The sequence below is a fragment of the Aulonocara stuartgranti genome (assembly GCF_965226115.1).
Source record: "Aulonocara stuartgranti genome assembly, chromosome: 1".
NCBI classification, from domain to species: Eukaryota; Metazoa; Chordata; class Actinopteri; order Cichliformes; family Cichlidae; genus Aulonocara; species Aulonocara stuartgranti.
The window spans coordinates 2,867,233-2,884,147 of record NC_138939.1 but is presented as its reverse complement, the minus strand read 5'-3'; the positions used below and the strand labels follow the sequence as shown (position 1 = coordinate 2,884,147).

Below are 16,915 nucleotides of genomic sequence, written 5' to 3'. Positions count from 1 at the left end.
GACGCCTGAAATGCATCTTTGGATTTCAGTAACTTGTAGCTTTTTTAGATAAAGGTTAAGCGTAGTGGTTGATGATGTCATCGAGCTTTAGTCACACACACACACACACACACACACACACACACACACACACACACAACAGGCTGTTATGTGAACAGTGACCTTTGTATTGCGACGTCTGTTTTAAACTGGACGCTGGAGAAAAGCACAACTGATTCAGATTTCATGCACAAACATACTTTATAACATTTGAAACTATTCAGTCTTTAATTTTCTACAGAAATCCGTCAGAGTCTGCGACGGCGTCTGCAGTGAGCTGCTGCGAGTCTTCGCCGCATCATTCGCTTCTGAGCGCGGCGACTCCGCTGTGTTACAAAGCACCAAAGGTGAGGTCACATCAGTGACTTGATTTGCCACAAAAATGCGATTTTAGTCGAGTCGTGTGTTTCATAATCTGCGTTCGATGAGTCTGTTTTCTTTGCACTTTTTTCCACGTACAAACTTTTCCAGCTTTGACAGACAGAAAAACGTCCGTGTTTTTTCACTTGTGCTAATAAATCATCTTTGCCATCTCTCCTGGACTGGATTCGATGCTGAGATCTCGCTCTGGAGCGAAGTGTCGGACGGACTGATGTCGCCTCCAGCAGAGCAGCTGCTGATCTCCCATCATGTGATCACAGAGGAGGTTTTAAACATGGCGACCCCATCACGTGGAGCGTCCGCGCCGTGTCAGAAGGTGCTCTGTAGCAGACAGTGGCAGCCGCAGCCGGCCGGACACTCGTCCTGCCGCCGAAACCAGTCCATCATGTGACTGGTGTGTCCTCCGTGGCCGCAGCTCAGGCAGAAGTTGGAGGAGCCGCGGACGGCGACGTGACAGATGGCGCACTGGAAGGTGAGGCGCTTGCAGACAGCGCACTGCGTCCCACGAGCCTGACTGCGGCAGTGACAGCAGTACACGCCAAACTCTGCAGAGAGACGACAGAAGAAGAGCGTCAGCAACACCTGCGGACACAGAGCGTCTTCACCTGTGTGAGGTTTGTCTTCCTCAGAGCTTTAAATACTTAGCTGTGCCTCTATTCTTTGTTTACTCTCTTCACATTCTTCTAACATTACAGTTTTCCTTTATAGAAAGAAACCTGAACACGTTTCTGATTGGTCAGATGCTGCAAACCCCGCCTCTTTCCTGTGTGTAGCTAGATAAACCCTGGGTTTACTCTTCGTGTGACTCCTTAGCTTGAATGATGATGGTAACTGAAGCTGGATAACAGAGACATGCTGGATAGTGCACAAGTGAATCAGAGGTGCAGGTGAGGTCGCTGCAGTGTAAGTTAGTCTAGTCACGCGTGTTATTTCATTGTTCTAACACATCAGCGACTTCTTCCCCAGAAGACGCACCGATGCCTTTGTGAGGTTCGGGTGGGCAGGAGGCGAACTTGAGCACTTCGGCTCTCTTGTCTCGCAGACCCCAGCGGTACAAGATTTCACCGTAGCACTTCTTAAAGTCGTCAAACTGCAGTGTGTTGGCCGGGTCCAGAAGCCTGCACAGGGAGAGGAAGTGACATCAGACTGACAGCTGGGCAGATATGATTAGGCGCAGCTGGAGGCGGAGCTATGTCACCTCTTGTTCATCACGTGCTGCTCTCGCTCGCGTTCTCGCGGGTCTGTGTAGCCCTGGTTGACATAGCGGTAGTCGTCGGGAGAGGATTCGCCCCACGGGTTGGCGTGCTCAGAGTCTCGACCTGGAAGTTAAACAAAAACAGGAGATGAATCCAAACATTCCCAGAGGCGGCGTGTGTGAGGAGCTGAGGAGCCTCACCTGGGTTCCAGGTGGTCGTGGTGATGGAGTCAGAGGTGCTGGAGCAGGAGCCCGAGGTGACGGAGCTGGACGTGTAGCTGGGCTGAGATAGCCAAACACACACATTACATCACTTCCTGTAGCTGATTTTACTGTAATGACCTAAACAAACCCTGTGGAGTCAGCTGGTGTGGAAGTCAAAGAGCCGAGTGGGCGCTTAAAGTTTTTATTTAAAAAATAAACTCTCATCCAAAACTAAAGCTAAAATCAATTCTTCTAAACAGGATTTCCCAAACATCACGGTACCTCAGCTCAGCTGTTTCCATTTCTGTCAATAAGCAGCCTTTAATCTGACTCACATAACGAGCGTGGTGCGGGGGGAACGCGGAGGCCCGTGACGTATGGTGCCCGAATAGTGCGTAAGAGTCTGGAGGCGGAGCCTGAGCTTTGAACACGCTGCACAGCATGGCCAGAGTCTGAACGTCACTTATCTGACTGTAGTGATCCAGGCTGAAACACAGAGAATCAACATGTGAATCAGCTGCTCCGTCACCCAAACCGAGAGCTCAACGCGGCACAGGCGTGGCGATCAGGAGCCTCAGCTTTGCTCTCAGTAACTCACAGAGTCTCCAGCAGGTGGCGTCCGAATGGGTGTCTGGCCCAAGGAGTCTCCATGTCCGGGTCAGAGTCTGGGCTCAGGTCCTGATTGGTTGCTGCAGACGCCAGAGCCCAAACCTGCACAGAGAGGCGGGTTTAGAAGAGGCGGACAGCACCTCTGGTTCAGTACTTTCTGCTCTCTTTATGTGGGGAACACTTCAGCCACAAACTAAACTCAGTTTTAACTAAACTCACTTTGCTTCCCTGTTCTGTGATTTTGTTACCTTGTCTCTAAAACCTTCCTGGCTCCACGTTTTGTATAGTTTCTACTTGTGTAGCATCAACAAAAGCATTCAAAATCTGATTCAAATGCAAGTTAAAAATAAAAAGGATGCAAGCACCAACCTTCGCCACGTCTCTGCGTCCGACAGCGAGCGCCGCTGCTGCGTTCTTCTGACACGTTTCCTGGATGTCGTTCATGTTCAGGCTGAAGAGAGAAAATAAACCTGTAACGATCAGCGCGAAACACGAACGTGAAGAATTTCTTTACATCACAACAGCCGTCATCTCGATGTTGTGAAGGCTTCTGGTGAGGGGGGGTAAATCCATCTTTTATATACAGTCTATGCTTTGGCTTTGACTGTCTGTGTGATAGTCGGGCGATCCAAACCTTCCTGCAAAGGCTCATTTCTCTTGTTCTCTCGATTGATTGTTGATTAGTTAATCTGACCTTTTCAATAAATAAAATAACAGCAATAAGTCAGAGACACAGTTTTCTATCATAAGCAACTGAAAGGCATCAAATGCTCCTGTTTCAGAGGAACCAGAGGATTATTTTGGCCTTTACGCTCGGCTAAATCTGTTTAAATGAGTTTCTGTGAATCAGCTGTGATGTGACTCGAGTGGGTGAGTGTTTGTTTTACAGCCTCGTGTCTCACATGTAGTTCTCTCCCAGAGTTTTGTGGACGGGCAGCAGGCAGGAGATCTCCTGGATGATGACTTTTCCAGCCAGTTTGATCGGACGGTTGCCGTAGTCCGTCCCCTCTCGCTTCGTCTTAAAGCGGCGGGATTTCTAACAGACAGAGACAGACAGACAGCGAGCCGAGAGGACACAACAGAGCACCACCTGATTAAAAGTGGGCCGGAGGACGGGGTTCTTCAAGAGCCCGTTCACACTGCGAGACGCTGACTGACCAAAGACTCCGAGCTTTGAGATTAAGTGATTGTTTGTTTTTAAGGGTACTTTTTGTAACTTTGTCCAGGGAGCTCTCCTCCCAGACCTGGATGACGGCATCAATAAGCTCCTGTCTGTAGCTGTTAGGCAGTGTCAGATGCACCGATACACAACGCCTACCAAAGGTCTCAGTGGGATTTATGCCTGAGGAACATGAGAGCCGGTCCATGGCATCACAGAGGATCTCTGGCCACGTGAGGTCAGGCACCAGGAGGAAATCAGCGTGCACGGGACCATCATGAGGTCTGACAGATACTGGTCCTACAGCCCCATGCAGCTCTCCTCCACCAGGCGACCCATCTCCTGGTAGCTCCTCCACACTCTTTGCTGGGAGACACAGCAAACCTGTGCTATCCTACCAGGTACCATCTCGTGCTACGAGCAGTGACGAGGATGGTTGTAAAAAGCTAAAGTAAAGAGAAATCGGTGAGGAGAGAGCGACGGTCTCATCGTGGTCTCGCCGGTGCACCTGTGGTCACTGTGATTTGAACCAAAGCAGGTCAAACGGATTCACAGTCCTATATTCTTCCTAACTGAAGTGTCCTCACTTTGTTATACTGCGATACTCGAGTCCTCCTTTGACTGTTTTGGACCACAGGAGACTTCAGAGGGGAATTCTTACACACCAGACTGTCGGGAGATCTTTTGGTGACCTCTAAAAAAGTCAGAAAACCAGAATCGAACTCGGGCCGCTGCACTCATCTTTCAGCACCTGTGTCACCTGTGACCTACGCCAGCGCCCTTTTTCCTCTCTTAAACCAGGAAGTGAAACTCTTGACATTAAAAATCTCACCTGGAAGGTCAAAGACAGGCCGGATTAACCCAACAACATTCTTCATGGGTCATAAACTTCACCTCAGCAGTTTCCGAGCCTTCCCGCAAAGATCCGCAGAGATGCAGGTGGCGTGTGTTTATGTGTTCACTCTGTTATTGATAAGAGGGCGATTAGTGCTGATTGATTGATCTCCATTTGATCGTCGTCCTCGGCAGCTCGCAGTGTGAACACGGTTAGCTTCCAGTTTAGTGACACACGATTATGCGGCCAAGTTATTTTCAATAATAAGTTGCAGCTCTGCGCTGAGACTTACCTGGACGTGTTAAATGTTAGTGAACATTCAAAGCTTCACACTTTGATGAGCAGACAGGAAGTCGGGCAGCAGGGTTATTGCAGCACCGTTACATGATTTAAGTTCAGTTATGTGCTCAGAATTATCGGTCATGCTAACGCTGCAAATTAACCTAAAATCACTGCGCTTTCATCCCACGCTACCTGAGGGAAGTTGCCTTTGCTGTGAACCTTTGGAGTTGCTGCTCGGTACAAGAAGCAAGAGGAAGTCTGTCTTTTATTTTGAAAAACAAAACAACTTAAATTCTTCGAGCACCAAAGCCCTGCAGCATCCAATCCAAGTGCAGCAAAGTAACCCCAGCTGCTCAAACGCCACCATCCTGATGTTAGCGTCTTTACATCAGCTTTGCCCCGAGAGCTTCTACCTCTGTGAGCCGCTGCTGAGGCCCGTGTCCAGAAACACGTCTGCGTCCACGCCACAGTTTCACGGATTCTTCCTTCACCCGCGCTCCACCTCTGCACCGCCTTTATCAAACCCTCGCTGACAGACGAACAGCACTCTGCTGTAAACTTACTAACTATGACAGACATGTTTTTTTAGCACTTTTAAAATGTACAAAACACTTTTTTCAAACCTTTGAGTTAAAACTTCTTCAGATTGTGACACTTGCAGTTTTTCACAGAGCGTAAATCAGCCCTGAGAGTTTCTCATGACACACTTAAATCCAGAACACATAATTTAATATTGTTATTAAATTAGCAGAATCAGGATGTGTTAGTCGAGGCGGCTGCAGCCAATCAGTGACATGCAAAAAAACCAAAGTTAACCCCGAACGCTGAGGAAAAGCCCAGAGCGAGGAGAGGAGAGGACGGAGGCGGAGATCAGGAAACGGGGATGGGTGCTCGGATGGAGGAGCTCAGTACCGGCCAATCGTGGAGGGTTTGGACAGACCAGCGGCGGGAGGCAGAGATTGGGAGCTTCGGATAGTAAGGAGGAGGAGTGGCCCACAGCGGCATGGGGGAAGGGGAGCGGGTGATTGGCCGGAGAGAAACAGGAACACAGGAATAAAAAAACAAAACAAACAGAAACTGATCAGAGAGGACGGGACAGGAAACAGCAGCAGCGTTCAGCTCGACAGGGGCGAGCGGCGAGGGTTCTACTTCCTGTCAGGGTCCAGACTCAGGAGTGTTTCTTCACACCTCACTTACACATGAGTTTGTTTGGCAGCACTTTATAACAGCCTGTGACTGAGGCAGAGATTGTTTTAAAAACTAATTCTTATAGAAATGACAACATCAGCGTTCCCTTCCATATCGAAGCCTGTCAGATGTCACGCCCTGATTCGTCACATGACCTTTTCCAAGAAGAAAACAAATACACAGGCTTTAACTGCCAGCGGTTAATTCAGCGCGGATACACAGCTGCCGCTAAGCTAGCCAGAGCTTCCAGCAGTTCACTGCGGCCCCCCGCTGGGCCCAAGCGCCAAGGATGTGTATGTTTATTTTAGCTCACGTAGCTTTTCAGCCATTTTTACACAAAGAAACAATTAAAAACACCAGGCAGATGTTATGGCTGTTCAGCTGATAGCCACCAGCTTACTTTCCACTGTTCTGATTTTAATGGCCAACAGGGGGCGCTACTCTGGATGCAAAAAGACTTCAAAGCCATACAGACAACAGGAAACAGCCTTCGACTCCGTGCTCTGATGATGATCTTATTGTCTGTAATACTGAGTAAAACATAAATTATTCATCAGGAGAGAGGATTACACAGCCGTCAGCCAATCAGTGTGCACGGTGCGATCAATCACAAGCTGTTACCCAATCAGTGTGCGGTGTTCTTGGGTTGTCACTCAGATCCACCCGTCTTCCGTCAAACGCTCAGCTCGAGCCATCCAGAACAGGCTTCACCAAACAACCGGTTTCCATCTTTTATACGATGAACAGTTTCACTTTTATAAGTGGTGCATATAAAAGGCTAAAGCAGCCACAGGTCTAACAGGTCCTCTGACACAAACGCTAGAAGCTGCTGCACAGTTCAACTCTGCAGGTCAAGTTCCAACCGCCTACAAACAACAACGCCCAGTGTACGGGAACGGTCATGTGATATTTGTTTCCATGCATGTCGGCTCACTCTTTATTCTGGGCTCATCTAAAAGGGAACTCCTTTCTGGATTATCTGCAACCTTAAAAATAAATCGGTGTTTGATTTGAGTGTCGCAGCCAGAACAAAAGCCCAGCTCAACCCAGAAGGCTCAACATTAGAGGACTGGTACGATATTTCTGTAATGCAAAGAATCCTCTATCTCACAACAAACAACACATGTTCTGTTTTCTGTAATCAGCCTGCAGACAGAGGAAAGCTGAGGTCACTGTAAACACATCAAAGCAGCGACAGCTGTGAAACTAACGGTGCTGAGACCGTTTTCAGAGTGGACGAATCTTAACACAGTGTTATGACTGAGACCCCGAGAGACTCCCGGGAAAACTAGAGGCTAAACTAAAGGGACCTGTGTGTGTGTGTGTGTGTGTGTGTGTGTGTGTGTGTGTGTGAGAGAGAGGGTCTCACCCGTTCTTTGTAGTAGAAGGAGGAGATGGAGACGGTGTCTTTATCCGAGCGAGTCGGGCTGCCGCTGTAAAGCCGCAGAGTGCTCTGAGACTCTGAACGCATCTTCATCGGAGTCAGGACCCCGCTGTGATAGGCCGACAGAGCCGACAGGGACCTGAACACGCACACACACACACGCAGGTTCGTGTACTTTATCCGAGCTCCATCAAACAGAACCACAACAGTTTATAACCACAGCTCGCATCCACAGACATGTTTGGATGTTTCATTATCAGACGGATACAACGAAACAAAAAACATCCATTTAAAAGGAAAATGTTTGGATTATGTTAATTTAATGCACTTTTCTTTAATATGTCATAAATACCTGGATAAAAACCAAACTGAGCACATCCATGTCGGCTAAAAATCAAAAGTCACTGCTCAAAGCCTTCAGGATTAGAGCTGCAGGGACACTTTAAAGTTTGTCTCCATCATGAGAACAAAACATGAACACATCGCCATGAAAACAGGCGCTGACACGGGAGGAGATCCGACGCCACTTTGCACAAAGAATTTTCAAGATAAGTTGTAAACTTTGCGTCATCTGTTTCCTACAAATCTGATGTTTGTTTATAAAAATGTAAAGAAATGTTGACATGATTGTTAAAAAAAAGAGGTGTGGTATCTTACCTGGGAGTGGGCTCTGTGGGCGGGGCAGAGCGGTGCATGGTTATCGGTCGGGTGAAGTAAACGAGACAGCCGGTGCCACAAAAGCGAGCTCCGGATGTCCGAGGGAACGGGATGTTGGCGTCCTGGAAGGAAGAAGAAATCTCCTGTGACACTTTGAGAGCGTCAGGCAGAAACGACCCTTCAGCTGTCACATGGAGAGGACAGAAGAAAACTATCCTGCACAGAGTAGGTTACCTGGTGCAGGTGTTACCTGGTAGGAGCCGTAGGTGTTGGTGACTCGAGGAAACGCCTGCAGGGACGGAGTGACGGGGTTGGACAGGACGAAGGGGCCGGAGGCCGGACTGTCCTCCTGCGTCTGAGACAGGAAACAGACAGAGCAGTGATTGGCTGAGATTTTGTTACAGTCACATGACTGTTTTCCTATACCAACATAAACTTATGTAAAAGATAAACAAAAACAAAAATAATTTGTACATGAAATTCAACAGAATATCCCTTATCCTTCTCAGGGTCACGAGGGGGAGCTGGGATATATCCCAGCTACCGTAGAGCGAGAGGCGGGTACAACCCGGACAGGTCGCCAGCCTGACGCAGGGCTAACACAGAGACAGACAACCATTCACATCACAGTCACACCTACAATCAATTCACCAATGAACCAACCCCACTAACTGCAAGTCTTTGGACGGTGGGAGGAAGCCGGAGTACCGGAGAGAACCCACGCACACGCAGGGAGAGCATGCAAACTCCACACAGGAAGACCCCGGAGTCAAACTAAGGACCTTCTTGCTGTGAGGCAACAGTGCTAACCACCACACCACCCTCACCAGAATACAGCAAACAAAGTTTCCCCACAAAACAGAGCCTACACCTGCGAGAGCGAGACAGGTGGTAGTGGAGCAGCGCCCCCAGGTGTGGTCCGTTTAAAGGTTCTGGTGTTGCTGGTGGAGGACTTCAGGGACAGACACGTGACGTTATTCTCACCATATCAGACTCCAAGCAGGACACGAGCTGTCGGACGCACGGCTCCAGGCAGTTCTGGTTCCTCTTCACCTTCTGCAGAGACGTGTCTCTGAGGATCTGAGCACAGGGAGACGCCTCAAACACAGACCTCACTGAACTACAGCTTCAATCACAGTCAGTTTGATTTAAAAAATACAGAAGAAATCAGAGCGTGAGCTGCATGCAGCCTCCAGCATACACAGGTCTGGTTTACTGACAGCGTGGTGCGTTCGGGTACCTTCTGGATCTTGGTCTTCATGGCAGAGGGGATGGTCGTCGGGGAGACAAACTGGAAGGTGGGCGCGGCGTTGTTTGGATACTGAGCCGGAAACTTTACCACCAGGTGAACCTGATGGCTCCCGAAATGAGCCGACACCACGCAGCTGTGGTTCAACGCGTCCATCTACACAAAACAAACATCACCAATCAGTCTGATTTCAATGATCGTCCATCAGTGAGCTCAGGACTGCTCGCCCTCCTTTGAAACGTTTCCTCACTACCATCAGGCACCAGCTCACCTCCACGTTGACGTTTCTAATCTGCAGGTTGACCAGAGAGAACTCCTGCTGCAGAGTCTGAGCGAGACCCGAACCTGCCGCCGAGTCCTGAAGACCTCCAGCAGTCAGAGACCCGTCCTGATCTGAGAGATGCATACAGAAAGGTCAGAGGTCAGACTCAGACTGGACCTGGATCAATGTTACATCTGCTTACAGTCAGAGTTTTCTAATATCCTCTGCTGCAGCCTCACGCGTTCCTGGAACACTTCTTTTCGCATGCTTTCATATAGTTTCACATTGAGACGGTAGTGACGTCTGTGTTAGCCGTCAGTTAGTGTGCAGTCAGTGAAACGTGTGAAGGCAGCTCGTCGTCTCACCCTGCAGGCTCTCCGAGGCGGGGCCCCCGCTCTGCTGGCCCTCCGACTCCTGAGACGACAGAGGCTTCTCCGACTCCGCGGTGAGGGACATCGCGTCCATCAGGTCCTCCTGCACGTCACTGACACACAGCTACACAACAAAAAAACAGCACAGATATCAGCCAATCAAGTCTCTGTGTGAGCTCGTCCCCGTGACGCCGCGTGCTGACCTTCTGCAGCTGAGGATCCACCCTCCATATCCTCAGAGTCTGATCTCTGGACCAGGTGACCAGCTGGTAGTCCTTGGAGCCTGCAGGGGAAACAGCGACAGGGCGTCACTGAAGAGGAGAGAAAACAGCCACAAACCTCCGCTCTGCTTTTCCCCATCTCTGCGGCGAGTTTCACCTTCTTTCTGCGGCCGCCACTGGAACTCCAGCACCACGTCGTCGTGTCCCACGAAGGCGTGGACGGGGCTGTTGAGGTCGAGCGTACTCCACAGTAAAAGGCTGTTCTCCCTCCTCAGCTGAGGAACCATCACCGTGACCAGACCATTGGAGAACGGCTGACGAGGCAAAAACACACTGAGCTGCTTTTTCCTCAGTTTTATAACCAAGCGCAAATCCAGCGAGTCTGCATGTGACTGGAGGATGCACAGCAAACTGCACAAATCCAGATTTGACCACGGTTATAACCCGCTCGGGGCAGTTACTGAGCCGCTGCGCTTGTTAGCAGGGTGCTAAAGGTTCGCTTGGATCCGAGTGATGTAAATTTCCTCAGCACGCGAAGGCGCCGTGCCCCCCAATTTGTTGTGATCTGATGCTAAGGCAGCAGAAACTGTGACCCCAGGCGAACCAGGAAATATAAGCTGTCTGTGTGCATTTCACCACGAGCAGCACCCTGCAGGAGGGTGGAGGCCGTGATGGAGGCCATGAAGTCATCATAAAAGTGGACACAGATCAAAGGATCTGAGGGTTTTTCCCCTCACACACTTCTACACAGCCTGCAGTATTTTTGGAACCAGAGTGGCGCCCCCTGCTGACCATTAACATGAATGCAGGGTTAAGGCACTTCCATGTTTGCTTCACCTGTCAGACCCTGAAGCTTCATCCTTTTTATCCCACTACAGAAGCACAAACACGAGGCCGACACTCACCGTGTACCTGGCCTTCCACACCGGCACCTGACACGACAAGATGTTCAGGTACTTCCTGGGCTGCCGGTAATCCCAAAACTGCACAAAACATGAAAAGTTTATTTTTCAGATGTTTTTCTGCTCGTGTGCATTTAAAGAATTATTTAAACATGTCTGCGGTGCTTTTGTGTCTCTTTTTGGTGATTTGGGTCTTTCTGTGGTGTTTTTTCATCCCTCTGTTTTGGTTTTAGGCGAATCAGCTGGTTGGTTTTGCTTTTTCTTCCTCGTGAGCCTGTTCAGTAACACAATACTCTGAGAGCTTTGAGTGCTCAGGTAGAGTAGAGGTCACACTGACAGACGCAGCTCTGAATTCTGTTTTTCCAGCTGGGACGTGCGTGCGACAGGATGTGAATCTGCTGTTTCTCGAGTGTTTCGCATGCTTATTTGTGGCCTCTGGGTTTTCTCTGCTCTCACCCTCACTGAGTTGTCCTGGCTGGACGTGGCGAAGATGAACTCGCTGTCCGGATGCCAGTCGAGGCCGTGGATCTTGGACAGGTGAGCGGCCACGTATTCTGCCGCCGTGTTCGGCTTCTGCTCAGAGGAAACACGCACCGTGAGACGATTGAGTGCGTTCACGTGCACACGTCAGCCCGAAGCCAGTGAGTCAGGACGGGAGCGCTCACCCTTTTGTCCCAGATCCGAACGTCACCGTCGTGACTGGACGCCAGCAGGTTCTGGTTCTTCTTGTTCCACTTCACCTGAGACGCCCCAGCTGGCAGGAGGGAGAACTAGTTTGTAATTAGAGAGTTAACCAAGCAAAGTTCATCCATCACTACAGCTGACTTTAACATTCAGTTGCTTTTTTTCCCACATAATATTGCATTTAAGAGCAGTTATGGTGCATTCAAAGACACTCAGCCATCTGGACGTCTCAGGTTTGCTGTCGTTTATCCAAAAGACAAAAAAAGAAAGAGAGAAACAAAACAAACCAAATGTAGTAAAAATGTGATTTCTGATTGGATTAAACTCAGTCTCCGCCTCTGCTCACAGCTGCATCAGCACATGACAATAATAACCAATGAAAGGCCGGAGATCAGTGATAACGATTACTTTTTTCAAGTAACGAGTAAAGTAAGGGACCAGTGTTACTTTCCTGTAAGCACGCTGCACTACTAAACCGTGATTTTGTTTGCGAGTGTCCCATGAAGATGACGTCCGAGCGTGCGACGTTCGTGGTAACAGACGTGTGCAGATCAACAACGGGTAATATGGAGTGCAGGGAGAGTACGACTGTGCAGCGTTTAAAGCGTGGAAGTACTCACATTACTTTGAGTTTGATTCCAGAAAAAGTGACAAAAACATTAGTGTCCGCTGTTCACTCTGCGTGGGAAGAAAACTTTTTACAGCGAAGAAAATCCCAAAACTTCTGAGCGAGCAGCGAGCTCGCTGCCACGGGAATGTGAAATTCACAGAGAAACCTCCGGATCCTCCCACTGACACGACCTCTACGGCACACCTGCACCAGGGCAAACCTCCACCCGCCCCACTCCTGCTAAACAGGTGACCACAGATTTAAGATCGACAGGACTCAGTCCTGTCCTGTAATGGATTAAAAGTCCTGAATGTTTGATTTTATTTCTTTCTGCTGTGTTTTACTTGCATCTATTTGAAGTGTAAACACAAAACATTATTTTATTTTCTGCGCTGGAATAAAGAGAAACAGTAGAATTGGGCTGAAAGGTCTGTCGCTTTATTACATATTCATGTGTGTCATGTTTTTAAAAAGTAACTGAGTAACTAATTACTTTTGAAAATAATCAGTAAAGTAATGAGAATACTTTTTTGGAGAAGTCATCAGTAATTAGTTACTAATTACTTTTTTCAAGTACCTTGACCAACACTGATCATTACAATGTAAAACCTCTAAAGTACTTCAGACGTTGTTACTGTTTGAAATCATTTATGGTTTCATTTCATGTAAAACTGTTGGGTGTGACTTCCTCGACCCGCTGGTTCTAAATTTTAGCAGTTATTAGGAACTGATATATACATTACGAAGTAATTACCAGCTTGAACACATTTGCCTAAATCTAAATGGAGACTTTTCAAGGATCCCCTTAGAAGTTGACATGAAATCGTTTATAAATGACAATAAAGCTGAGACGCTACGCTGATGCAAAACTGAAAGTGTTGGCGAGGCAGTGAGGACGGTAAAGAGAAAAACATATGAATGAATAAATGAGCAAAGAAAAAGCTTGTTTGGTGTTTACATCGGTAAAGTGCGCGCTCTCTGCTCTGCCCTCTCGTTTAATCCTGAGCCCGACTCCATCAGGACATCAGGCTTTCGTGGACGCGTCCCCTTATAGCACACAAACCAGCCTAACTCTGACTGACTGTGAGGAGGTCAGTTAGACTCAAACTGAATGTGTCAGCTGTGTGAGGTCATGTGGACACTGACGGAGGAAACAGTCCCGCCCTTTAAATACTCACCGACCGCGGACAGCGCCAGCGTGGGTTTCCGAGTGTCTCTGTGGGGTCAAAGAATCAAAAATCACTCAGAAGTATTGTCGGGATTCTTCAGACGATCACCACTTCCCTGTGACCTCTTAGTCTAACTGATGATGTCAGGCTAAGAGAAGCCAGATAACAGAGATATCCTGGGTTTGTTAAACCAGCTTCGTAGTCCAGGCCACGAATCAGGATAAAGATAATTTTACCAGCGAAGCTCGTCGTAAGCACACTTGTTATATCAGGTTACATGTTAATGCGGGAACGTGTGAATGTTTTGTCTTAGACAGATAATAATAAATAATAAACATGATACTGGAAGGTCTTCCTTTGCTCTGACCTGGTGTCCCAGATGTAGATGTAGGTGTCCACGGAGCTGGTGACCAGGAACTCGGGTTCAAACCAGGACCAGTCCAGATCGCTGCGGACACGAACACATCAGTGAGGCCGGACCGCGTTTACCCGCTGATGGGTGCGTTTGATTTGATCTGCTGTTACCTGATGACCCGGGTGTGCCCCTGCAGGGAGGTGTGCGTTTCGCCGCAGCCGTCCCTCCACGAGTACAGATCCACCCGCTGGTTACTCTGAGGACAACACGCACACACGTTCAATACACACTGGGAAACACACAAACCCTCCACCTTCTTTACCTACACGACATTATTTCTGTTGCGATGATTTTATGATGAATTATTCTGGAGGTCTCACTCACAGAGGCGGCGAAGACGTGGGCGTCTGATCTGTGCGGGTTCCACTGGACCGTCCCCACGTCCCACTTACTCTGTCGCCCGATTTTCCGCGACGGTTCAGACGGCAACTCCAGGTTCACCAGGTACAGGAAGCGACGCCTGCGGCACGATTACGGTGACAGAAGGTAAAATCGTGTGAATTTAAAATCTTCAATCATTAAAAATTACAAAAATATGCTGCAGGAGAAATGAAGCATTTGTCACTGGAGAACAGGAACAACACAAATGAAGCCACTAGCCACTCCAACATCATTGTGAAGTTTGCGGACGACACTACAGTGGTGAGACGGCCTACAGGGAGGAGGTCAGCGCCCTGACCCACTGGTGTCGAGACAACCATCTCACCCTCAACGTCGCAAAGACAAAGGAATTGATAGTGGACTTCTGGAGGTGCAGAGAAGTACACACCCCCATCACCATCAACGGCGCTGCTGTGGAGAGTGAGCAGCTTCCGGTTCCTTGGCGTACACCTGGCTGAGGATCTTACGTGGTCAGTACACACAAACAAAACAGTGAAGAAGGCGCAGCAGCGCCTCTTCTTCCTCAGGAGACTGAAAAGATTCGGCATGAGCCCCCGCATCCTCAGGACCTTCTATCACTGTGCCATTGAGAGCATCCTCACTGGATGCATCACCACCTGGTATGGCAACAGCACCGCCTACAACTGCAAAGCTCTCCAGCGAGTAGTGCGGTGCTCTGAACGGATAATTGGAGGTGAGCTTCCCTCCCTCCAGGACATCTACAGGAAGCGCTGCCTGAGGAAAGCGGGGAGGATCATCAAGGACTCCAGTCACCCCAGCCATAAACTGTTCAGACTGCTTCCATCAGGAAGGAGGTTCTGCAGCATCCGGTCCCGTACCAGCAGACTGAGAGACAGCTTCTTCCATCAGGCCATCAGACTGCTGAACACTTCATAGACACCTCAGCTTCACTACTGGAACTTCAACATTATGCACTCCACACTGTATATAAATGCCACTTGTTTTGCACATATTCAACTGCCAACCTCTGTATATTTTATTTTATTGTTTATTCTATTTAATTTTTTAAATGTGTATATACACACACACACACACGTAGATATACATATTTAGTATACACATTCAGTAATGTGCATACACTCTTATATTGTACACATATTTATTCATATAACTCTCAGATTTAGCCGTTCTTATATTTTGCTTGTTTTATGTTATTGTATTTTGCACACCTGCTTGTGAAGCTCACACACAAGAATTTCACTCACATGTGCTGTACCCGTGCACCTGCACATGTGATGTGACAATAAAAGTGATTTGATTTGAAGTAAATATGAGAAAAAATATATTAATTATTATTACCTCAATATCTGTATCTCATTTGTATCTCTTAATCTTAGATCATTTAAAATTTTATTACAGCTGACTTTGTCTCAGTGTTAACTTCTTATTAATAATATTTTTTTAAATTAATATTTGACTTTTCTTAACCAAAGTTTGACTTTCTTGAAACTCTAAATAATGACATAAAAAATTTCATAGCTGCAAATTTCAAATGTTTTCATGTCATAAATCATAATGAAGTTGATTTTTTATATAAATATAGATCGTTTTCACTTTTTTATCTTTATTAACTTTTTAATAATTTAAGTATCCTGTCATTCTGATACTAACTTATTATTAATGTATTATTACTACACTTATGTTCCTTCTCGCAAACATTTATTGTAGCTCAGCGGACAGAGCTGCTCTGAAACTGAATAATTAACTGACTAATGAGTAATTACGAGCCTCTGATGTGACATTAAACACATTTCATTATTTGTTGTTTGAGAAAAAGGACTGTGGCGCGTTCAGGTGACCCAAACTTACCCGGACAGCACAGCGTGGGAGCCCAGGCAGTCCACGGACATGGCGGTGGCCTGAAAACACGAGACAAAAGCAGCAGTGACAGTTTTTAATTTTAGCTAACGCCGTGTAATTTTCACTGTGCCTATTTTAGTGACAATCAAAATTCAAACAGAATTAAAATCGTCGAACTTCAGTTCAGAGAGATTTCCTCTCATTCAGAGCAGATGTGCTTTTCCCTGAATTAAACGTGAGATTAAAGACGAAGTAACCTTTGCTGCTGACACAACGAAGCTTTCAGGTGATATTAAATTACCCGATATGATAATTTATTATCAACTTGTTTCTGTTTATTTTACTATTACATATACAGATATTCAAAAATTATCAAAAATGTTTGGAGTCTGCGCTTTTAAAAGTGACCAGAACAACTATTCAAGCACCTGAATTACTGATTAACTTCGGTGCCACATAAACAACTCCATCGATTAATCGATTAAAAACATTCAACTGGATCGATCTACAACAAACACTAAGAAGAAGTCCGGGTGATTAAAAAAAATAAAATAAAATAAGATAAATAAATAAATAACAAAAAAAAAAAAGTCCGGGTGATTCAACTTGGACTGAGCAGTTTTCTCTTTTACGAGACTTTGAACGCTCCCTGACCTGCGCGCGCAGGCGCTTCGTACAAACATGAAATTAAAAATATAAAAATAAAAAGAAAGAAAGAAAGAAAGAAAAACTCACCTGGGCGTCTCTAAACTCCACCACAACATTCTCACTGCTCCAGCGAGCCGCCATCTTTCTCCCTCTCCTACCGTCAACAAACACCACGTGACGCTAAAGTGACGTGACGTTCAGGACAGTGGGAACAACACGCAATAACAGCCGCGATCTGTTCTATATAAT

At 47.3% G+C, this 16,915-nt stretch overlaps 1 protein-coding gene across 3 annotated transcripts; it reads right to left on the bottom strand.

The window, feature by feature from the left end:
- Positions 1 to 221: 221 nt before the first annotated feature.
- On the bottom strand, positions 222 to 16,850 carry wdr59 (WD repeat domain 59). 3 transcript variants are annotated; one of them, XM_082537655.1, is made up of 27 exons: positions 16,754 to 16,850; positions 16,028 to 16,077; positions 14,141 to 14,276; positions 13,927 to 14,012; positions 13,769 to 13,849; positions 13,411 to 13,448; positions 11,604 to 11,692; positions 11,395 to 11,511; positions 10,942 to 11,019; positions 10,194 to 10,350; positions 10,019 to 10,098; positions 9,810 to 9,939; positions 9,454 to 9,575; positions 9,174 to 9,338; positions 8,918 to 9,013; positions 8,184 to 8,288; positions 7,934 to 8,055; positions 7,262 to 7,415; positions 5,617 to 5,670; positions 3,331 to 3,464; positions 2,798 to 2,879; positions 2,418 to 2,530; positions 2,155 to 2,305; positions 1,817 to 1,898; positions 1,619 to 1,739; positions 1,396 to 1,538; positions 222 to 965 (listed from the first exon to the last, which is right to left on the bottom strand). In XM_082537655.1, exons 1-27 carry the CDS (start codon positions 16,805 to 16,807, stop codon positions 730 to 732), a joined length of 2,976 nt encoding a protein of 991 aa, XP_082393781.1. In that variant the 5' UTR covers positions 16,808 to 16,850; the 3' UTR covers positions 222 to 729. The 3 variants fall into 3 exon arrangements, 2 of the variants coding, with proteins under 2 accessions (XP_082393781.1, XP_082393780.1); XM_082537654.1 differs by lacking the exon at positions 5,617 to 5,670; XR_014277442.1 differs by lacking the exons at positions 222 to 965; positions 1,396 to 1,538; positions 1,619 to 1,739; ... (1 more) ...; positions 3,331 to 3,464; positions 5,617 to 5,670 and having other exon boundaries at positions 2,190 to 2,305.
- Positions 16,851 to 16,915: the final 65 nt, after the last annotated feature.